General features: G+C 43.3%; 2 protein-coding genes across 4 annotated transcripts in view; one reads left to right on the top strand and one right to left on the bottom strand.

The window, feature by feature from the left end:
* The window catches only part of PIGN (phosphatidylinositol glycan anchor biosynthesis class N), a 110,075-nt gene extending 94,202 nt beyond the window's left edge, over positions 1-15,873 (bottom strand). For 2 of the 3 annotated variants that reach the window (XM_014940729.1, XM_014940731.1), the window contains exon 1: positions 15,800-15,873. The gene's annotated coding sequence lies outside the window, so the exon portion shown is untranslated. The remainder of the gene's footprint in view (positions 1-15,799) is intronic. The other variant, XM_014940730.1, reaches the window with a different exon arrangement.
* Positions 15,874-16,067: 194 nt separating this feature from the next.
* Positions 16,068-18,310, top strand: part of KIAA1468 (KIAA1468 ortholog) — a 93,307-nt gene continuing 91,064 nt past the window's right edge. The window contains exon 1 of the mRNA XM_014940997.1: positions 16,068-16,748. Coding sequence (XP_014796483.1) covers positions 16,238-16,748 — 511 coding nt within the window. The 5' untranslated portion in view covers positions 16,068-16,237. The remainder of the gene's footprint in view (positions 16,749-18,310) is intronic.

An 18,310-nucleotide genomic window follows, 5' to 3' on the forward strand; every position in this document is an offset into this window, starting at 1 on the left:
CCCAGAAGCTTTGGTCAGAAGTCACTGCATGGTTAATTCAGACTTTCAGATAGTCATCATGTCTCAGCAGCTCATCTCTGGTGTTTAGTGGGGTACCAGATGGCTTCAAAAGGCCATTGAATCAAGCCAGTTTGCCTGATATTCAGCAGGTTTTTGTTACCTACATCAGTGACAGAAGACTTGGACAATGCAATGTCTCCATGAACATACTACCCTCTGCCGGCTGATTGCATGACGGTGTTGAGGCCTGTTTAGGCAAATGCAAGCCAAAGACACTTACGGAAAATCATTCTATAGCATACATCCACTCAAAGTTGCTTTTTCTAAGCTCACTATCAATTCTGGCATCATTATATTCTGCCTGGAAACTTCTTTTAAAGGAAAAAAGATGCCCTGCAACAGTGCAGAACACAGTTCCTCTTCTAAAACAAATGACAAAACACAACAGCTGGAGGATTATGTTTCATGGATAATGATATTACTTTTCTGAATGTTTTTTTCTGCCCTGAGATCCTCTGAAGTCAGGTTAGGAATACAAATATGCTTAATAACAGGTACACTGGAAATGTACGTGTCTGCCACATGTACTGAGGGGTTCATATGATGCATGCTGAAGGCAACACAAATATGTGTATTGACTCCAGTAAGTGTGGGATCGGAGCCTGAATGAGAGTCAGTTCTGACAAAGTACTATTAGTGCTGTCCAGGCAAACTTAGTTATCTAAATATTAGCTGATTGTCAACCCTAACAAAGCAACACCTCCACTCACCAATTTAGAAACAGATGTAACAGCCTGAAAGGTTCAGATATTCAATTACCTATGTAAATACACACCTCTCTCTAAAATAAACTCTTGGTTTCAGAATCTACTTAGTGCTTCTAAATGACAATCTATTAAGTTTATCTTGTTCCTTGCAGAATTCCAGTAGCTGGACACAGCCAACCACCACATAACCTTAACTCTGATCAAACTCTGAAAGATATTTTTTACAATAAGAATTTTCAAGTGTCGGGAAAACCATAGGAAAAAAAAAACCACAGAAAAAAAATATTTGAAAGTTAATATATATTATTGCTTACTAGTCGAAAGATAATTCAGGTCTGTATACAACTTAACCATAACTTTCAATTCCACCCATTTTCCCTACTGAAACGGAGATGCAACAACTCCAATCCTAATCAGAAACATCAATACAGTAATTTCTCATTTTAGAGATTTGGACAGAAAACCACGTAACAAGATTGAGATAACTAAATACAACATTTCCAAGAGACACCTAATAGTCATGCTTAAGTGATCAAACAAAAATTTTTCATTAATCAGGAACTTACACGCTTTTATGTCTACAAGTGAAATTCCAAGATAGACTTGGAGTATTTTTAAGTATCGGTTTGTTTATTTTTTATTTTTAAGAACTCTGGGTTCCTGCATGAATTACAATTCATGGAAGCACAGTCACAGAAAAGTTGAATGCCAGAACTCATTTTATTCAATCAGTTTTATCTTCCATAGGGGTTTTTCTTTTGATGTAGTGGTGTTTGATAAAAGAATCCAAGCTATTCATGCCCTAAACTGATGAGACTAAACACCCTACTAAACAAAGCAGTTACTTCAATCAGATACTTGCTGTTGTATACTCCCAGTGCTACAATTCTATAGCTTAACATATTCTAAATTCTTCTAATTAAAGTATTAGTAACGTAATGTGTTTTCAGCACCAACTTCCTCTTTGCTTTAACTCTCCCCAGGCCTGAGCCCTTGCTTGCAGCAAAGAGCGCAAGAAAGCAGTTCAGATTTAATGCTGTCTTAGGCTGTAGTGATCTACAGAATTAAAAAAAAAAAAAAAAAGAAAGAAAGAAAAACGAGATACTTTCTTTTGCAACCACAGTTTAACTACATTACATTAGGCTATTCATCTGGCACAGTATATCCAACTGCTCATCACCATCAGATGATTTCAAGACAGGCAGCCCCCAGAGCACCCACTTCTGCCATGTCCCTCAGAGAATCACAGAATGGTTTAGGTTGGAAGGGACCTTAAAGATGGAGTTCCAACCCCCCTGCCCTGGGCAGGGACACCTCCCTCTAGACCAGGTTGCTCCATCCAGCCTGGCCTTGAACACTTCCAGGGATGGGGCGTCCACAGCTTCTTTGGACAACCTGTTCCATTGTCTCACCACCCTCAGATTAAAGAATTTCTTCCTGAGATCTAATCTAAATCTCCCCTCTTTCTGTTTAAAACTGTTACCCCTTGTCCTATCACTCCACTCCCTCTAGTTTAGCTTACATTGCTCCTTTAATGCACGACTTTGTATTTCATCACTGTGACATAGCACTGTGAAGAGCATCCTATCCTCAGGCTTACAAATACCTTCCCACAGGTATAAAGTGTTTGGAAAGCTCTGAACTGCATCTCAGCTGAATGCCAGAATGGCACCCGGTGCCCCTTGCTAACAGCAGTCCTGCTTTCAAACTACCAAGCCACAGGGCTAAGTGTTACAAACAAGCATTGGTCTGTGGTTAGAGAAGGCTCCCACTCAAAGGACAAAGTTTAAATACAGTCAACAGCAATTCTAGAGGGGCATCGGTGATCTCCTGCACCTTTTCATCTTGATCAAGTTACAGCTTGCTCATTGCCAGCCCAAAGTGCTTAAAGTTCATTTAAAACAGCTGATTTGTGAAATACATCCCCTTCAAACATCCAAACTATCACGAAAGCACAAAACATTTCTAGTAAATTGGTTTTCAATAGAAAAGGAAGATCTTTATCACTGCCTGGGTTTCTCTGGGTCTTCCAAACCCCTACAGGGCAAACACCCAAGGCTTTTTTGGACCCAACTTTCCACAGCTCCATTCACATCTCTATGTCAACTCCTCTCAACACATGCTGTGCCACTTGGAGCACACCCTTATTTCTTCTCAGCCTGCAATACTGATGCACATTTGACCATGGAGAAGGGTGTAAGAATAGCAAGCAGGCGCATGGATGACATTTGTTATAGAGATCCTCATCTCTAACAGCTGAAAGCAGCCAGCGGGAGAGAGCACTAAGACTGTATCACCAAAGAACCACTGCGCACATTAGTCCTCTCAAAGGCAGATGGTGCTCAGGGGAAGGGCAAGGCTTGGATCCTTGAATGCAGCACTAAGTTTCTGTTTTCACCCATTAGTTTGCCTAAAAGGTATGGCAAGATGAATGAAAATGGGCAAGTTAATTTCCAGAAAGCTATTCCTGGAGACTGAAGACAGCCAGAAGGGTCCCCCAGGGATGCTGCCTGTGACAGACACTGCGACCAGCATAGGTACGGACCAGGTTCTGAGCCACTCTAATGCAGCTAAAAATGGTAACCAAGATAACACATCCAGTCATTCATATTCACTGAATTACAAAATTACTTATCAGAGTCCTGACAAATACTCACACCTGGAAACAAACAGATTCAGACATTAATAAAGTGAAGTATTCCCTGTCAAAGAAATCCCTTCACTAGGCCCCTGTGAACTTAAAAGTCCCATGGTCGAAGACAGGGATGGAAGACAGCTGAATGATAGGCTGAAACGGCTCCTCCCCATACAAAAAACAGTTTGCGTTTTGAGAAAGAGCTTGTCTGAGTGATCCACTGCTGTGCAGCAACAGGTCTCAGCTGATAGTGGTTCATTTCTTGGCTGAATTGCTACCAACGGGTGCTTTACACAGTTCTTTTAACTAGAAAAGCCAGCAAGACAGAAAGGCAAAAAAATCAAAAAGAGCATCAGTGGTAACATTCAGAAGTCTTCTTCAGTTTGTACCTACACTGGTAAGAAAAATAAGGGTGCTTTATCTTCTCCTAGAGAGAGAGAGAAAATAGCCACCCCAGCTACAATCCAAGTTAACGCCGACAAGAGCTGACAAGGCCAGACCACCAGCATCTCACTATCAACATGTAATTGCAAAAGTTTGGATTTCACGTGTCAGAACACGTCCTGCAAATCAGAGGACAACCTTCTTCCCTAATTGGAAATGTCAAAGTCACATGAATTCACAATTGCAGGTATTTAAGCTTCTTAAATCTAGGATAGGCTACCACCTTTCATTCTGCTGTGGAAAAATGTAATTTTGTTCATGCATTTCTAGCTACTTGACATGAAGAGTCATTAGTTAAATGGATGCCAAGGCAACAGAGAAAAACAGATCTCTTCTTGAAGCAGCCATCCATCTCCCAGTATCCTACTATTAAAGTTGATTTACCATGCATCACCGAACCATGAAAAGGTAAACCATCAACAAAGAAATTGAAGGTAAAAGACAGGAGACCCCTGGGATTTGTGAATGGACATCCACAGAAAAGAAGGATTAATGCTAAGCAACATTTGTGCTGTGTAATTGCATCTACAAGCATTTGTGGTACGAAGAGAAGAAAAAGATCAGCATCTTTCCCTTCAAGTTGAAATTGCATACTTGTCGTGAGCTCTCCTCCACTGCACTCTTGCATGAGGGGCCATCAACGGGGAGAGGGAAAGCAAAACACTTATCTTACAAGATGTGGATGCGATCTTCATGAGTCAGAGAAAGGAGATCAAGGGAAAACAAGGTATTTGGGGAAAAACCTCAGTGTAGATCTCCTGGGACATTTTTTTTTTTTGCCTACAATATGCTCTAGCATGACATCTTTTCTTCCCCATCCATTTCCAAGGAGTGGAATCATCAGTTGACCTGTGTTCTCAAAGATGTAACACAGAGTCTCAGACTGCAAGTCCAAGGAGGGATGTCACTTAGCAGTGAACACAGCCTCCACACAACAAGTGCAGGAACAGCTGAACGTAGTTGACAGCACTTCTACATTTGAAAATGCAAAGATCTTCACTCATCCGAGTCCTCTACCATACAGAGACCTCTTCCACTCCTCTTTTCTCCCCCCTTTATGCCTTTTCATCACCATTTGACAAGGTGGTTCAAAAGCCAGTCTGAACCTGCAGGTTCAATGTGGGAACCAGACGCCAAACAGTATCTCATAGGTGTTCTGGCAGGTCTGTTGACATCAGGGGGAGCTGTGAATGGAAGCATCAGTATCTGACTCCTTGGTGCCCAGCAGCCTTCTGGCATGCTTTTCTGGCTGGGAAGAGAAGAGAGCAGCCAACCCAGTAAAATTTGGGTGCTCAGACATTCCTCAAATCTATAGTGTTTCATGCCTTCTAGGCACAGAGAAAGCACACCTAGCACTGTGTATGCATCTGTCCTAGCAGGAAACATCTATACACTCTTTTTCTGCATCTCAGATGAGATATAGAAATGAAATCCAGCATCTATGGGATACCACAAAAAAAAATAAATTCCTTTAGCTTTCTTCTGCTCTGTTACAGAGGTCGTCATGAGTAAATTTATCTATAGAGCCTGGTGCTCAAATGGTTCAAGGCAGAAATCTCACAAGGCATGCTAAAAGGAAGAAATAATAAGGATAAAAGGAAAAAAGTGGATTAAGCACTAGCTTATAAGAAAAAGCAAAAGCCACAGCCTGTCAAGAGAAGAAAAATAGAAAGGTATTAAACAGACCCACACCCACCCCTTTTCACTTTGGAGGACAAGGTGGCAGATCTAAATATTTATTACTAGTGCAAAAATGCCTCTGCCCTCAGGTGCCTGGCCATCCAAAAAGTGGATAAACAAACTGTCACTTGAAAATATATCTTACCTCTTTCTGTCAAGAAAACTTAAGCTAAAGATATCTCAGCATTTTTGTGTCCTCTGATACTTTCCCAGGCAATCCATAAAAAGTGACTTCATGCGCTACCTCCCACAGTCCTCATTTTCACAAAGCAAAATGCAGGCTTTGCCCAAATCCTGATTGCATTATTCTACTTAATTCTCTTAAACCATTGCCTATCACACCAAGAGGAGAGAAAGAAGCTTCTAGTCTTGTAGATAATACAGGGGCATGTTGCAACCTATTTGCTCCATAGCATTTCTTACTGTCCATCAAACATACCACATTCAGACAGCCAATTCACCTCCTCTACAGACTCAGCCCAACTAGTAAACTATGTATTAGACTCAGATTTATTCTTTTCTTTCTACAATTTTCTCCTTCTGTCACCACCTCCTAAACTAAATACTGAGCCAATAATGATACTGTCCAAGCTCCAGTATGTCAGTATTTAAGCTATCCCACTGAGGTATTTCTTGTTCAAACAATTTGGAGCCAACAACACAAAGCTGGCATGGATTCTTAAAGACCCTTTTCGGATCTTTGACAGAAAAGCACTGAAGATCCACCAAGATACTCACTGCCTGTTAAATACAAGTTGTCCACATGAACAGAGCAAGGAGAAAATTAGCACTACTGTGGCTATGCTGGGGTCTTCAGCAGACTTCAGATCTTCTGACTTTATTGGATGCTGTACATGAGCAGAGAAGAGAGCAAGCAGATGCAAGGGAGCAATCATTCTGAGACACAACAAGGCAGAACTAGCAGACACCTTTCTTAAAGTCTAGGAGATTAAAAGAAAGAAAAGCAGCACGGATCTCCTGACCACAATTAATTATTTTTCCAGAATAAAGTGATTTGCACAAATTAGAGAAGGTTTGGTTGGTTTTTTTAAGACTCCTCAGATGGAAAGTTCAGCTCCCAGCTGGTGGCAGATGGGGTGAAGAGCCCCCCTCTTCCTTTGTGCTCCCACCTATCAAAACAATACAAACTCCCCTGCTATTAGCTGGAAGTTCCTCACCAATAGTCATGTCAGAGCAACGACTAAAACACTGTGACAGTGGCAGGGAAGCAAGACAACTGCAATGAACCACGTAAGCCCAACCATCAGAGACAAGAAGCAGGCAGTTTATTTCACATGAGCTCTTCCCTCTTTTTAAGAAGATCTGTAACTTGCTGACAAGACTTTTTTTTTTTCCCCCTCTTCCTTTTTTTTTTTCCACCCATGCCACAGAACCCACATCCATAGCCCCAAGCTGGATCAGGTCCCTTGGTGATTAACAGGAAGGCTAACATAATTAAGGGCAGCCCCCATTTCCCCAAAGTAATCAACATCTAAGCTGCATTCCTCAAGTTATAATCTCTCAGCATTATTTATACGGCAAAGAAAACCATACATGTACTGTAATACAATATAGTTCTTTGTAAGAAATGTAACATTTCCCTTTTATATTTTTCTTTCTTCAAATCTGCAATAAAACATACAAAAAACACTACATGGCATACGCCCCACTGGCAGGGATATTTTTTTAAGGATTATAAAGTGTCAAGACAGGGAGCTCAAGATACATTAGTCATTTCTTTTAAAGGGACCATGCTTCACTAATACTGTCAAATCTGTTGGTTAAGATGAAGAAAATCCATTGGAAATGCATTTTCAATGAACATGAATGGCCTTGGTAAGTATCTTTTACAGAAAAAAAAAGAAACAGACAGGAATTTCTGCTAAGTTTCTGGCTGAGGAATACATTTTTCAACTAAACAGTGTTGTGTATTATGTAATTTAAACTGTCAAAGTGGTGACAGTACAATTTGTCTGTACATAAAAAATGATCCTTTTGATTAGGGGAGGGAAGTAAAGTGGGAGTTGTGTGGTCTAAGTGCCAGTAGTTTGTATGGTATGGCAGTTATACATCAGCTAAGATGGTATTAGGAGTTTCTACTCTATTCTTGTACTAATTTAGATTTTTAAAGAGTTACACTAATCAAGAAATGCAATCAAGTCATTCCTGCTGTCACAGCACATAGACCTATTGACTGCACAAATTAATTTATATAAGAGACTTACCGCCTGGTCTCAGCGTAACTCTCTCTCATATCTTTACACAGTACTTAAACATATGAAACACAAAATCCTCATCTTGACTTCACTGTAGAATCACAGTATGAATAGAAGTGGGATAATGATCAAGTCCCTTTTTCTCCTTTCCAAAATTTCATTCTCTTTTTCTATTGAGGCATAATATGCTCTGTCAGACAATGGAACTGCAACTGCAGTACTTCCACTTGCTCTTGCACTGAAGTGGCTTTTGTAATTCAAACCATCTGTTTAAAATTATTTTACGTTCAACATCTTCACTGAGCATTTTAGGGATTATAATAACAAATGACATCTGTTTTAAATTTTAAATGTGGTTCAGCAAAGCACATCCAAACCTGAGGCAAACAGCACAAAGAATATTTAATTTCATTTTATCATCATTTGATAAGCAAAATTACTCTGCTTGCATAGAATAGTGTCTTTTGCCAAAAACGTCCAAGGAGAAATTTACTATGGCCTTCAAGGAGCCAAGGAAACATCAAGTGTCCTAGTACTTGAATGTACTGCTAAGCAATTTTCTCTGAATTATCTTCTAAACATGGGAAATCGTATCCACAAGTCTCCCAGGCACAAAAACACACGAGACAACATTGACAACAGGATAGCACTGAGAAAAAGATGCTTCTTTAAGAAACAATGACTGCTTCAAGGCACGAAACAGGAAACAAGAGCATCACCCTTTGGTAACACTTGTTAGGCAAGTGGAGAAAAAAAAGAGTAAATACATCTGCTCAGTATGCAGGAAGCCAGAAATGGAGAACTCAGAAAAAGCAAAACCCAGCAACAATAAACCCTGTGTGGTTTTGCTGGGAATGAGCTTTTTCACTGGGTATATGTATTTTGGGGGCCTATGCCTTTTTTCACAGGTATTTGCAAATCCACTGGAGTATTTCTTGACTTCAGAGTCATTCAGCAATTCTCCATGAGCAAGTTTTTTTCAAGCACCACTGTTCTATAGCTTAACATCGTATTTTCATCTCAACATGGACCGTTTAGTTCTTTTGTGCTGCCAAAAGCGTCTTGCAGTACTTTGGGCAACTTCTCTATTTTTGCAGAAAAGAAGGAATTTTTTTTTTCTTTTTTTTTTTCTGTCATGGTTTTTTCTTTGCCCTGTATGGAGATCTTGCAGACAGATATTTTTGTATTACAAGTTTCATGGGTTACTTCTGGAGAAAGAACATCAGCCTGGGACCGTCTAACAAAACCCAACCCACTGACTGCCCTGGCTGCTTGGGTCAAGGGGCAAGTGGCCCTTAAGAGAATGAAAGTTCATAGAAGACAGTTTGCCACAGCAGCTCCCTGTCAATCCAAGGCTGAAGCCCCCTGAGGCATTTTAAAAGATATTTGCAATAAAACTATGCAAGAGAACACATGCACCAATAAAAGCAGCACAGTTCCTTCCTTTAGCAATAAAAGGGACAAGGATAAAACTCTTTAAAATAATACAGAAAATACAAAGGTAGAGCACACAGGAAAAGGATGGGAAAAGAACAACTTCCAGCTGTGTTGAGCTAGCTTTGCAAAACCAGCTTGCAAATATATTCTGTATACAAAATAAAAAACCAGCTTGCAAATATATTCTGTATACACACACACAAGAAAACACACTATAAAAAAAACAGTGCTCAAAGTTTGTTCCATAGAAGCTAGTATGAAGAAGGAAGGATTAAAAAAAAAAGCTGACAGAAATTGTTTATCTTTTATTAAGTTACATTTCCTTACTGGTATCAACAATTACATGTAAACAAGAATTACCTTAAATAATAACATCCTCATCTGTTGAATCTTGCACATAAGCCTCTGAATGCCAATTTGCTAATAGCTTCAGTTTGAAAGAAACAAAGGACTACAAGACAACCTTCTAAGCAAACTGTTTACTCTCAATAGAAGAAATACATGTCAAATAATCACTTTGTAGATACCCATCCTTTCAAAGGCATTTTTCAAAAAAAAAAAAAAAAGTACTTCAGAGCTTTTGAGTTCAAAAGCACTATTAATTGTGCTAGCCAGTTGAATACAATGTATAACTCTACAATTCAGCTGGTGAGCATAACTGACACCTTGTATATCTTTACCTATTCAACTTCACAGCAAAGTTGACACAGGTAGAGGTAAGCTAAGTTGCCTACTGAGAAGAACTTCTTTAAAGCCTGAGGCAAACACACATAAGGAAAGCCATCCTAATGAGAGATGGGTTATATGACACTTTGTAGATGCTAACACAGCTCAGAAGAGCAACCTGCAAGCATAAAGGGGAGGGATGGCCAGTGGTCCCCCAGGACAAGGACACACAGCCCCCACCCATGGCAGGCAGGCATCCTCCAGACTCCTGCACTGCTCCCAGCCCCACGAAGCCCATCGTGCTCCCAGGTGTGACCCGGGACTCAGCACCATGGCAGACTGAGTCCCTGGGAAATCCCACCCTGAAAACATGCTGTCAGGAAGTACTGCTTTGTCATAAAGAAATAAGCACGAGGGGGAAAAAAATTCTTCAATCACCAAATGAACCCAACTATTAAAAAAGAAATAATCACAATAGCCAAGGTACAAAGCACAGAGATACACTAAGAGGATGGATTATACCACCTTCAAAAGAGCATTCAAGTTCTTAAGTAGCAATGTAGGTATATTACAGTATTTGTACAAGGATACTTTGAGGTGTATTAGAAAATCTTATACAAAGAAGTCACCTCCTCTTTTAACTCTTCTACTTGCAGGCACAGTTAGAAGGTGTGCACATAGGAAATGTTTTCCTAACTGTGCATAACGCACAAATCCCACGCAAATCATCAGTTACTACCACCTGAAATACATTCACTTTAGAAAAAAAGTTCTTTTTGCTCCTACAGCAATCTCTACTAACACAGTAATTAACATTCATTATCATTTATGATATATCAACTTGTAAATACCCTCTGTTGAAACTCTGTGGGCTTGCATTTGTTTTTAAGACAAAGCCAAGCCACTTTTAATTTCTGTAAGACACCTTTATTTTCAGCTGCTGACTCTAATAATTAATAGAGCCAGGAAATGATTCCTGGAAACAATCAATATTCTGTCTTTTTGCAATATGGGGCATTGCTGATTTAAAATGGAAGCTCCCCACCACTCAAACTTCTTTGGCAAAAAAAAATTGCAATAGCCTTATTGTAGGAAAAAAGCTAAGAGCACAAGGAAAATAATTGTTAGACAAAGACCCAGAAACCTGGAGAACACAGACAGGCAGCATCTCTCCAGTTCTCATATTACACGTTCCCATCACAAATAGCAAATCGTGTAGTTTCCTGATCTCTCCGCTGGCAAAAGAGGGGAACAATAAACACTGGTAGGCAGAAGATTCCGAAGAGAAGACAATTCCTATTGAGACAGGCACCAAATACGGTTTCATGTCAAGAATACAAAGGCAAAATCTACCTATCTTGGTAACCACTCATAGGGAGGACACAACCACCTACTTTTGAGATGACAGAAGAAGTCAATTATTCACTTTTGTGTAGCAGTTATTCACCTGTACCCTACCATCTGCAGAAACTTGTCTGCGATTAAAAGCATGTTTTCCAAAATACTTAACAACAGTAAGGCAAATATATTTTATGAGGTATTTTACACAAAGATGACTGCCAGGGGAGTAGCAGTTAAAAGAACAAGAGGTCTTCACAGTCACAAATAATGCAAGGAAAACGAAGTCAGTCACGCTGCAGAGGGCTCTCCTGTCCTCCTCTGCTCCTGCCCACTTAGTCCATGCAAAACCTCTTCCTTGGGCTGGCACAGCCATCTGTAGAACTGCATAGTCAAGCAGACTGGAGAATTAATTCAACTGAAAATAACCTCAAGAAAAAAAAAGTAAGGAAGAGTAAAGATAACTTTGCTGCAGTTTATGTCCCAAGTCTAATTCCCAAAACAAACCTCTGCGTTGGCACCAGGAACAGGACTCGCATCGCCTCCCCACAGCAGTGCTAGCTCAGCATGCTTAAAGCACGTCCTCAGACTCCTACTTTGTTCTCTGACGCCTGCATCTCACAACAGTTGTATTCCTTCCATTAACACCACAGTTTATTGCATGACCCCATCCTGAACTGGCTTCTTCGAGTCAGTCTCAAATCTCTTATCCTATTTCCCCCTTATATTTGAACATGACTGAAGAGCAGTAGGCTGTATAAGGAAAACGTAAGGTGTTTTTTTTTCAGAACTGTGCAAATACTAAATTGAAGAGGAATAAGGTGAAGCAGGCGACCCTCAAAAGCCCAGAGCAGCAGCGTGAAGTCAGCATAGCAACATCTCTGCAAGTTGGCTCATGCTTCTGCAGTGATGGGAATAAATAAGACCTTTTCAGTGTCAAGTCATTATTGTCTTCACTTCCACAATGCTTCAATAAAAGACACCTTAAAAAAATTCAGGCAAAACAGTTCTTTATTTGAATTTAGTACCCTTAGACCTCAGAACTCAAGAATGACTTTACTACAATTGTTTTCATATTTCACTTCAGTGCATTGTTTCCCATCCCCATCTACACCCTCCTTCCCAGTGGTGAGGGACATGGTAAGGCAAACCATCTTAGAGTGGTCTGATACCCTCTACAACAGCTTGCTGTGCAGCCTGCAGTGCAGGAAACACAGCTCATCTTCCAGAACAGGGTGAACAAAGCCCAAGCAATTCAATATTCTAGTGCTTGTGGTGTCATAAAAGGTCATATCTTTTATTCCTAAATTATGTCTCCTCACTCAACTGTAACAGCGCTTCTTTCTCTCTATTCATTCTCACAAAAACACAACACACACATCATGAAGCTTGAACAAGTTTTCTAAATTACTTCTTAGGACCTGAGTGTGTTTGCTCACTGTATGTTTGACGGTAGGCTTCCAAATATCCACTGTTCACAGTCGTGCAAGAGTTTTAGAGGTAGAAAACCACAGCCAAACATTGATTCAAAGGGATTTTGGAAGTTTGCTTATTTTAATTCAGGTTTTCATCTGACTTCATGGGACATTATCACATTTTTAGGGAGGCTGAAAGCATTTCCAGGATCCCCTTCACACTGCTGTACTACTTTTACTTCAAATCCCAACTTAACAAACACTTTCTAAATTCAGTTTCTCTGGGTAAAGCTACATCTGTACTTAACACACAATTAACTATCAACTACTGATATAAGCTATTCTCGTTAAAAACCATGCCCATAAAACTGGAAGGGACAGGCACAGTTTCAGAGAAATAGCAGAGGCCTTTAAGCACAAACTACCAACATTATGAGTCTCAACATTTGCATTATTCAGCTCCTGCAGAATATCAAAATATTTTTGAGGTTAGAGTTTTTACGAAGCACTGAAGTTCATTTTTTTTTTAAGGTCTGAAAATAAACATAGCAATCACAATGTTTGTAAAGTTTCCTTTTAAAAGAGGTAAACATTAGTCTTAAATAAACATAGACAGACTAGGATTCTTTCAGGTATCTCAGTTTTGGAAGAAAACTTCAGCAAGAATGAAGAACTCACATATTTGCATTATTTTAAAGTAGAAATCAGATTTGCTCCAGATTGTCCTCCATTATTTTGTGCCTGTGCCTTGATTGGGACTTCAATCAGATAAAAAAAAAAAAAAAAAGCTGTTTTACTTCACTGCAGGACTCACTAGAACACATTAATTCATACATTGCAAGTATTCAGCAGAGAAAAAATGCAATATGGACCTAACAGACTTATTTTATTAAAAATTAAATTAGCCTTGTCCGTAGAAGGCGAAACAGAAAAACCCTTTATAGCCTGACTTAAACTGTGCGTTCACTGTGAGAGCAGTTGACACTGCACCAAAGCAGCACAGAAAGCAAGCATAACTTTACACACACAACCCCAAACAGCATAGAGAGAGCCCAAAACTGGTCATATGTTTAAGTTCATGAAACCTGGAAGCAGTAGCTCAAGATTTAACACTCCTACCAAAATCAACATATTAAAACCAAAGACTTTGTTTTTTCTATGTATTTTCCACCTCAAGAACCATAAGTTTAAAAGTTCATGAAAAAATTATGTATAGACTGGAAAAAAAATATTTATATACCACCACCTCCAAAAGACTCTTCAGATTTTTTTTTCCTACAAGCCCCTTGTATTTTGGATACTTAGCTTGACAGACCCATTTTTAGAAATCAAGCTGAGATGTATTAAGTATGCTGTTCTTCAGATATAGAACTTGAAGGAGGAATAAAAGAAGGAAAGAAGGATGGTAAGAAGGAAACACTAATTCCCGTAAGAGACAAAGCAGCTTGGTGAACAATCTGCCTCTCAGAATGAGTACCAAATAATTTACAAATATTAATTTGTAGCTGTCTCTCTCAAGTAGACCTAAATAATGCTTCATTTCCAGAACTCTTGCATCTTTTTCTGCCTTGCACATCCTCCAAGGTACTACTCTTTCCTCATCATATTTTCTTTTCAGGTCTCTCTAAACAATACCCCTTTGATATATCACAAGAAACTGTTTTTAAGCATGTTTTAAGCACATTTCTATCCTTACATTCTTCAGCTCCGGCATACATATTTCAGCCATGTTAACTTTATCCTAGCCATCCATAAATTATTTCGGAGCAACTGAGTGACATCTGTAAATAATTTAGCTAGTTTCATAAACCAAACAAACTTCTTTTGAGGTACCGAAACAGAGGAATACTTTTCTATTATTTTAAGTGAGGAAGGGGATGAAAAAAAAGTTAGTCTTTACTGTAACAGCACAAAAAAGTCGGCTGAAATTAATCTCTTAAAAGAAAGGCAGAACTTAAGAGTTTGAACTACCTTTAAAGTTCAAGTCAATGTAATCATTGCCGATGGCCACTAGAGGCTGCTACAGGACATCAGTAATTTTATTCCCTCCATTTTCAGGGAAGAGGAAGAACACCGCTGTACCAACTTCTATCGAGTTCATACTGCACATGCTCTCAGAGAGCAAAAAGCACAAGACTTCTTTTATGGTTTCTAATTCCACTGGAGCAGCAAAACAGTAAAATTTTTTTTGTTCTTATTTTTATTGTGGTCCTAATAGAATTTTAAAGCACTTCCAATATAACACCATTTTACTTTACACTACAACCAGTTCACACTCCATTACTTACTCTCTTTTTGTATATCAACAACGTAAACCAGTTATTTAAAAAACCCCCAAAGTTTATTATAAGACAGAATGCAACAGCGATTACTCTATTTACAAAAATGTATGCAAATTAAAAACAGAAGGAAAGCACCAGTCTTTTATAGCATACTACCACAATGTGAGTGGTTTGCCATCACAGTACTGAATATTGCTACTAGATCTGTATCACAGGAAAAAGCTGCCATTTTATTAAAAAGATATCAGTCCCAATTTTGCTGTTGGTAACACAAATAACTCCCAAGTGAATCAGCTTTACGCAGAGCTGCTGTTAGAGGACAAGGCATGTCAGTTTCAAAGAAACAGAACAGAAACCAACACCGACTCTGTTCTGCACTGTTTCTAGCGAGCTAAACTTCCTTCAGTAACAAACACTACCTGTTACTACACTCTGGCTTCAGGTTTCATGCCAGGTTAACACACAAACAGCTTTGCATCATCTTTTCAGCACCGACAGGGTCACACCTCACACACAGCTTGCCACCACCCCTGCCCAGCACCCTCCCCAATTCCAGGCCTATCGGGCACACCTAACACCGGATGACGGCTCAGGCCCACCGGGGGTGCGGGGCCCAGGCTTCCCAACCACCCGCCCGGCCCACGGGCCCTCGCAGGGGGCCGGCTAACAGGTGCCTTGGGGCCTGGGCCCGAGGCTGGGCACTTAAGTCCAGTCCTTCACCATAGCAACGCCCTTAGGCCACCGGCCGGGCCACTACCAAGAGGTCCCCAGACCGGCCAAGGCTCTCCGGAGGCCGGGAGGCGCAGGCCCGCACCCAGCCCGCAGCAGGGACCCAGCCCCGCGGACACGACCCGGCCCCGGCCACCCCTGCTTCCCCCCGACCGCGGGCAGCGCTCAATGCGCACGCGCCAGGACTCACTCATCTCCCCCACCGGCAGCTTCCGCTTCCGCTTCCGCTTCAGCCGGGCCCTTCCCGCTCCCCGGCCACGCCCCCCTCCCCGCCCAGGCGTCGCGCGCAGAGCCTCGCCCCCCCGTCAAGGCCCCGCCCCCCGTCCGTTCTCCCGCGCGAAGGGGGCGGGGCCCGCTGCCTGGAAGGGCGGGGCCCGGGCGCCGGCTGGCAGTTGGCCGGGGGGAGGTCTCGCGAGGTTGGGATCCGGAAGCGGTAGCGGGGCCGGTGGGAGGTGGCTGAGGAGGAGGCGGTGGCGGCGGTGGGTGGGAGTCGGTGTTGCCGCCGTCGGCAGCGCCCGCGGCAGCGGAGGGGGCTGGCAGCGGCCCCGGCCCTGCCGGAGGCGGCGGTTCACGGCGGGCTTTGTCGAGGTAGCGCCTTGGCAGCGGTCGCGCCGCGTCGGGCTGTAAGATGGCGGCGGCGGGCGGGGGCAGCAGTGTGAACCCCTTCCTCAGCGACTCCGAGGAGGACGAGCCCGAGGAGTCTAGGCCCGGCGGCGGCGGCGGCAGCAGCAGCAGCAACGAGCCGGTCGGGCCGGCGTACCCGCAGCAGCATCATCAAGAGCCGTTGACAGCGGCGGGGAGCCCCGACGAGCTGCCGGGTTTGCGTGCGGCGGCGCCGGGCGATGCTGGCGGCGGTGCGGGGGCGGGCGGCGGGGCCGGCGCGGCGGAGCCGCCGCGGGTGTCGATGGACGCGATAGCGGCGCAGCTTCTGCGGGACCAGTTCTTGCTGACAGCGCTGGAGCTGCACACGGAGCTGCTGGAGGGCGGCCGGGAGCTGCCCCGGCTCCGCGATTTCTTCTCCAACCCGGGCAACTTCGAGCGGCAGAGCGGCACGCCGCCCGCCGGCGGGGCCCTGGGCGGCCTGGGCGGCAGCGTGCTCGGGGGAGCAGGCGGCAGGGAGCCCGGGTCCGGGCAGCTCAGTAAGTGACTCGGGAGAAGTGGAGAGGATCGGGTCCGGGGGGTGCTCTAGGGCCCGCAGCAGCATCATCAAGAGCCGTTGACAGCGGCGGGGAGCCCCGACGAGCTGCCGGGTTTGCGTGCGGCGGCGCCGGGCGATGCTGGCGGCGGTGCGGGGGCGGGCGGCGGGGCCGGCGCGGCGGAGCCGCCGCGGGTGTCGATGGACGCGATAGCGGCGCAGCTTCTGCGGGACCAGTTCTTGCTGACAGCGCTGGAGCTGCACACGGAGCTGCTGGAGGGCGGCCGGGAGCTGCCCCGGCTCCGCGATTTCTTCTCCAACCCGGGCAACTTCGAGCGGCAGAGCGGCACGCCGCCCGCCGGCGGGGCCCTGGGCGGCCTGGGCGGCAGCGTGCTCGGGGGAGCAGGCGGCAGGGAGCCCGGGTCCGGGCAGCTCAGTAAGTGACTCGGGAGAAGTGGAGAGGATCGGGTCCGGGGGGTGCTCTAGGGAGCGGTGGCAGCCGGGGCTGGGCGGGGGTGGCTGACGGTGCGGCCCTTGCCGGTGCGGGGGGCTGGGGAAGCTGGGCGGCCGGGGGAAGACGTTTTGCATTGTTTCTTATTGTTTGTAACCTGTGTGCGGGGCTGGGGGCGGCTGTAGGAGAGGAGCAGCCGGTGGCTGAGAAGATGAGGGTGTCAGGACCGGTGATGCCCTGGTCCTGCTCACACACCTTCTCGAGCCTCAGCCTTCCTGTGAAGGTCATGCGTGTGCCAAGTGTGGAAGAAATGCGAGGGATGGACGTTTCAGCCTTAATTTTTAACTGTCTTGGGGTTTCTTTTGCCTTTTTTGGTGCCTGCTGTCAAGAGATAAGTTGTATATTGCTGGGAGAAAGAGTTGGGTGTTAATCCATGGCTGCTACATTTAAATTCTAAAAATTGTCAAAAATGGGGTATCAGGAGGCAGTATGTTATTTCTGCTGATGCATTGGAATGGCTAAGTCATCCAAGGATAGGTCTGAGTTTCAGAGGCCATGCACAACTAATGCAGTGTGTCCTATAATTAATGCTGGCATGTTTGTCAAGTTCCCGTAGTCCTTGGCTAACCACTTTGGGATTTGGAGTTGGGGAGTCCTAAAGATACTGGGCTAGTATAGCTTTTGGGAGGGAAAAGTGATGCAGGTATTTGGAAAATCATCATGTAGCTGGCATTAAAAGCTTTTGAGTTTTAATAGTGGAGTGGACAGCTTAGAATAAAATTACTTGTGTGTCTTATCAATGTTACTGTCAAGAAATGCAGAGTTCTAAGAAGGAGGTAGCTTGTGGAAGTGGCTTTGAGAGAGAAAAGCTGCCCAGCCAGCTGACTTTTGAGGACTTAATGAGAACCCATGGGAAGGTATTGAAATGAAAGGAGTTGTGGTTAGTAGGCAGTTGAAAGATTTATGTGTATTCTAGGACGGCTAAAGGCTTTTTGTAAATAGTCCCATATTTTTGTTTGTTTCATAGAAAGTTACAAATATAGGTAGGTAGACTTAAAATTTGGAAATAACTAATAGTATCTAGATGACTGGGATAATAAGAGACATCTAAACTT

This window comes from Calidris pugnax, unplaced genomic scaffold (assembly GCF_001431845.1).
Source record: "Calidris pugnax isolate Ruff unplaced genomic scaffold, ASM143184v1 scaffold8, whole genome shotgun sequence".
Lineage (NCBI taxonomy): Eukaryota > Metazoa > Chordata > Aves > Charadriiformes > Scolopacidae > Calidris > Calidris pugnax.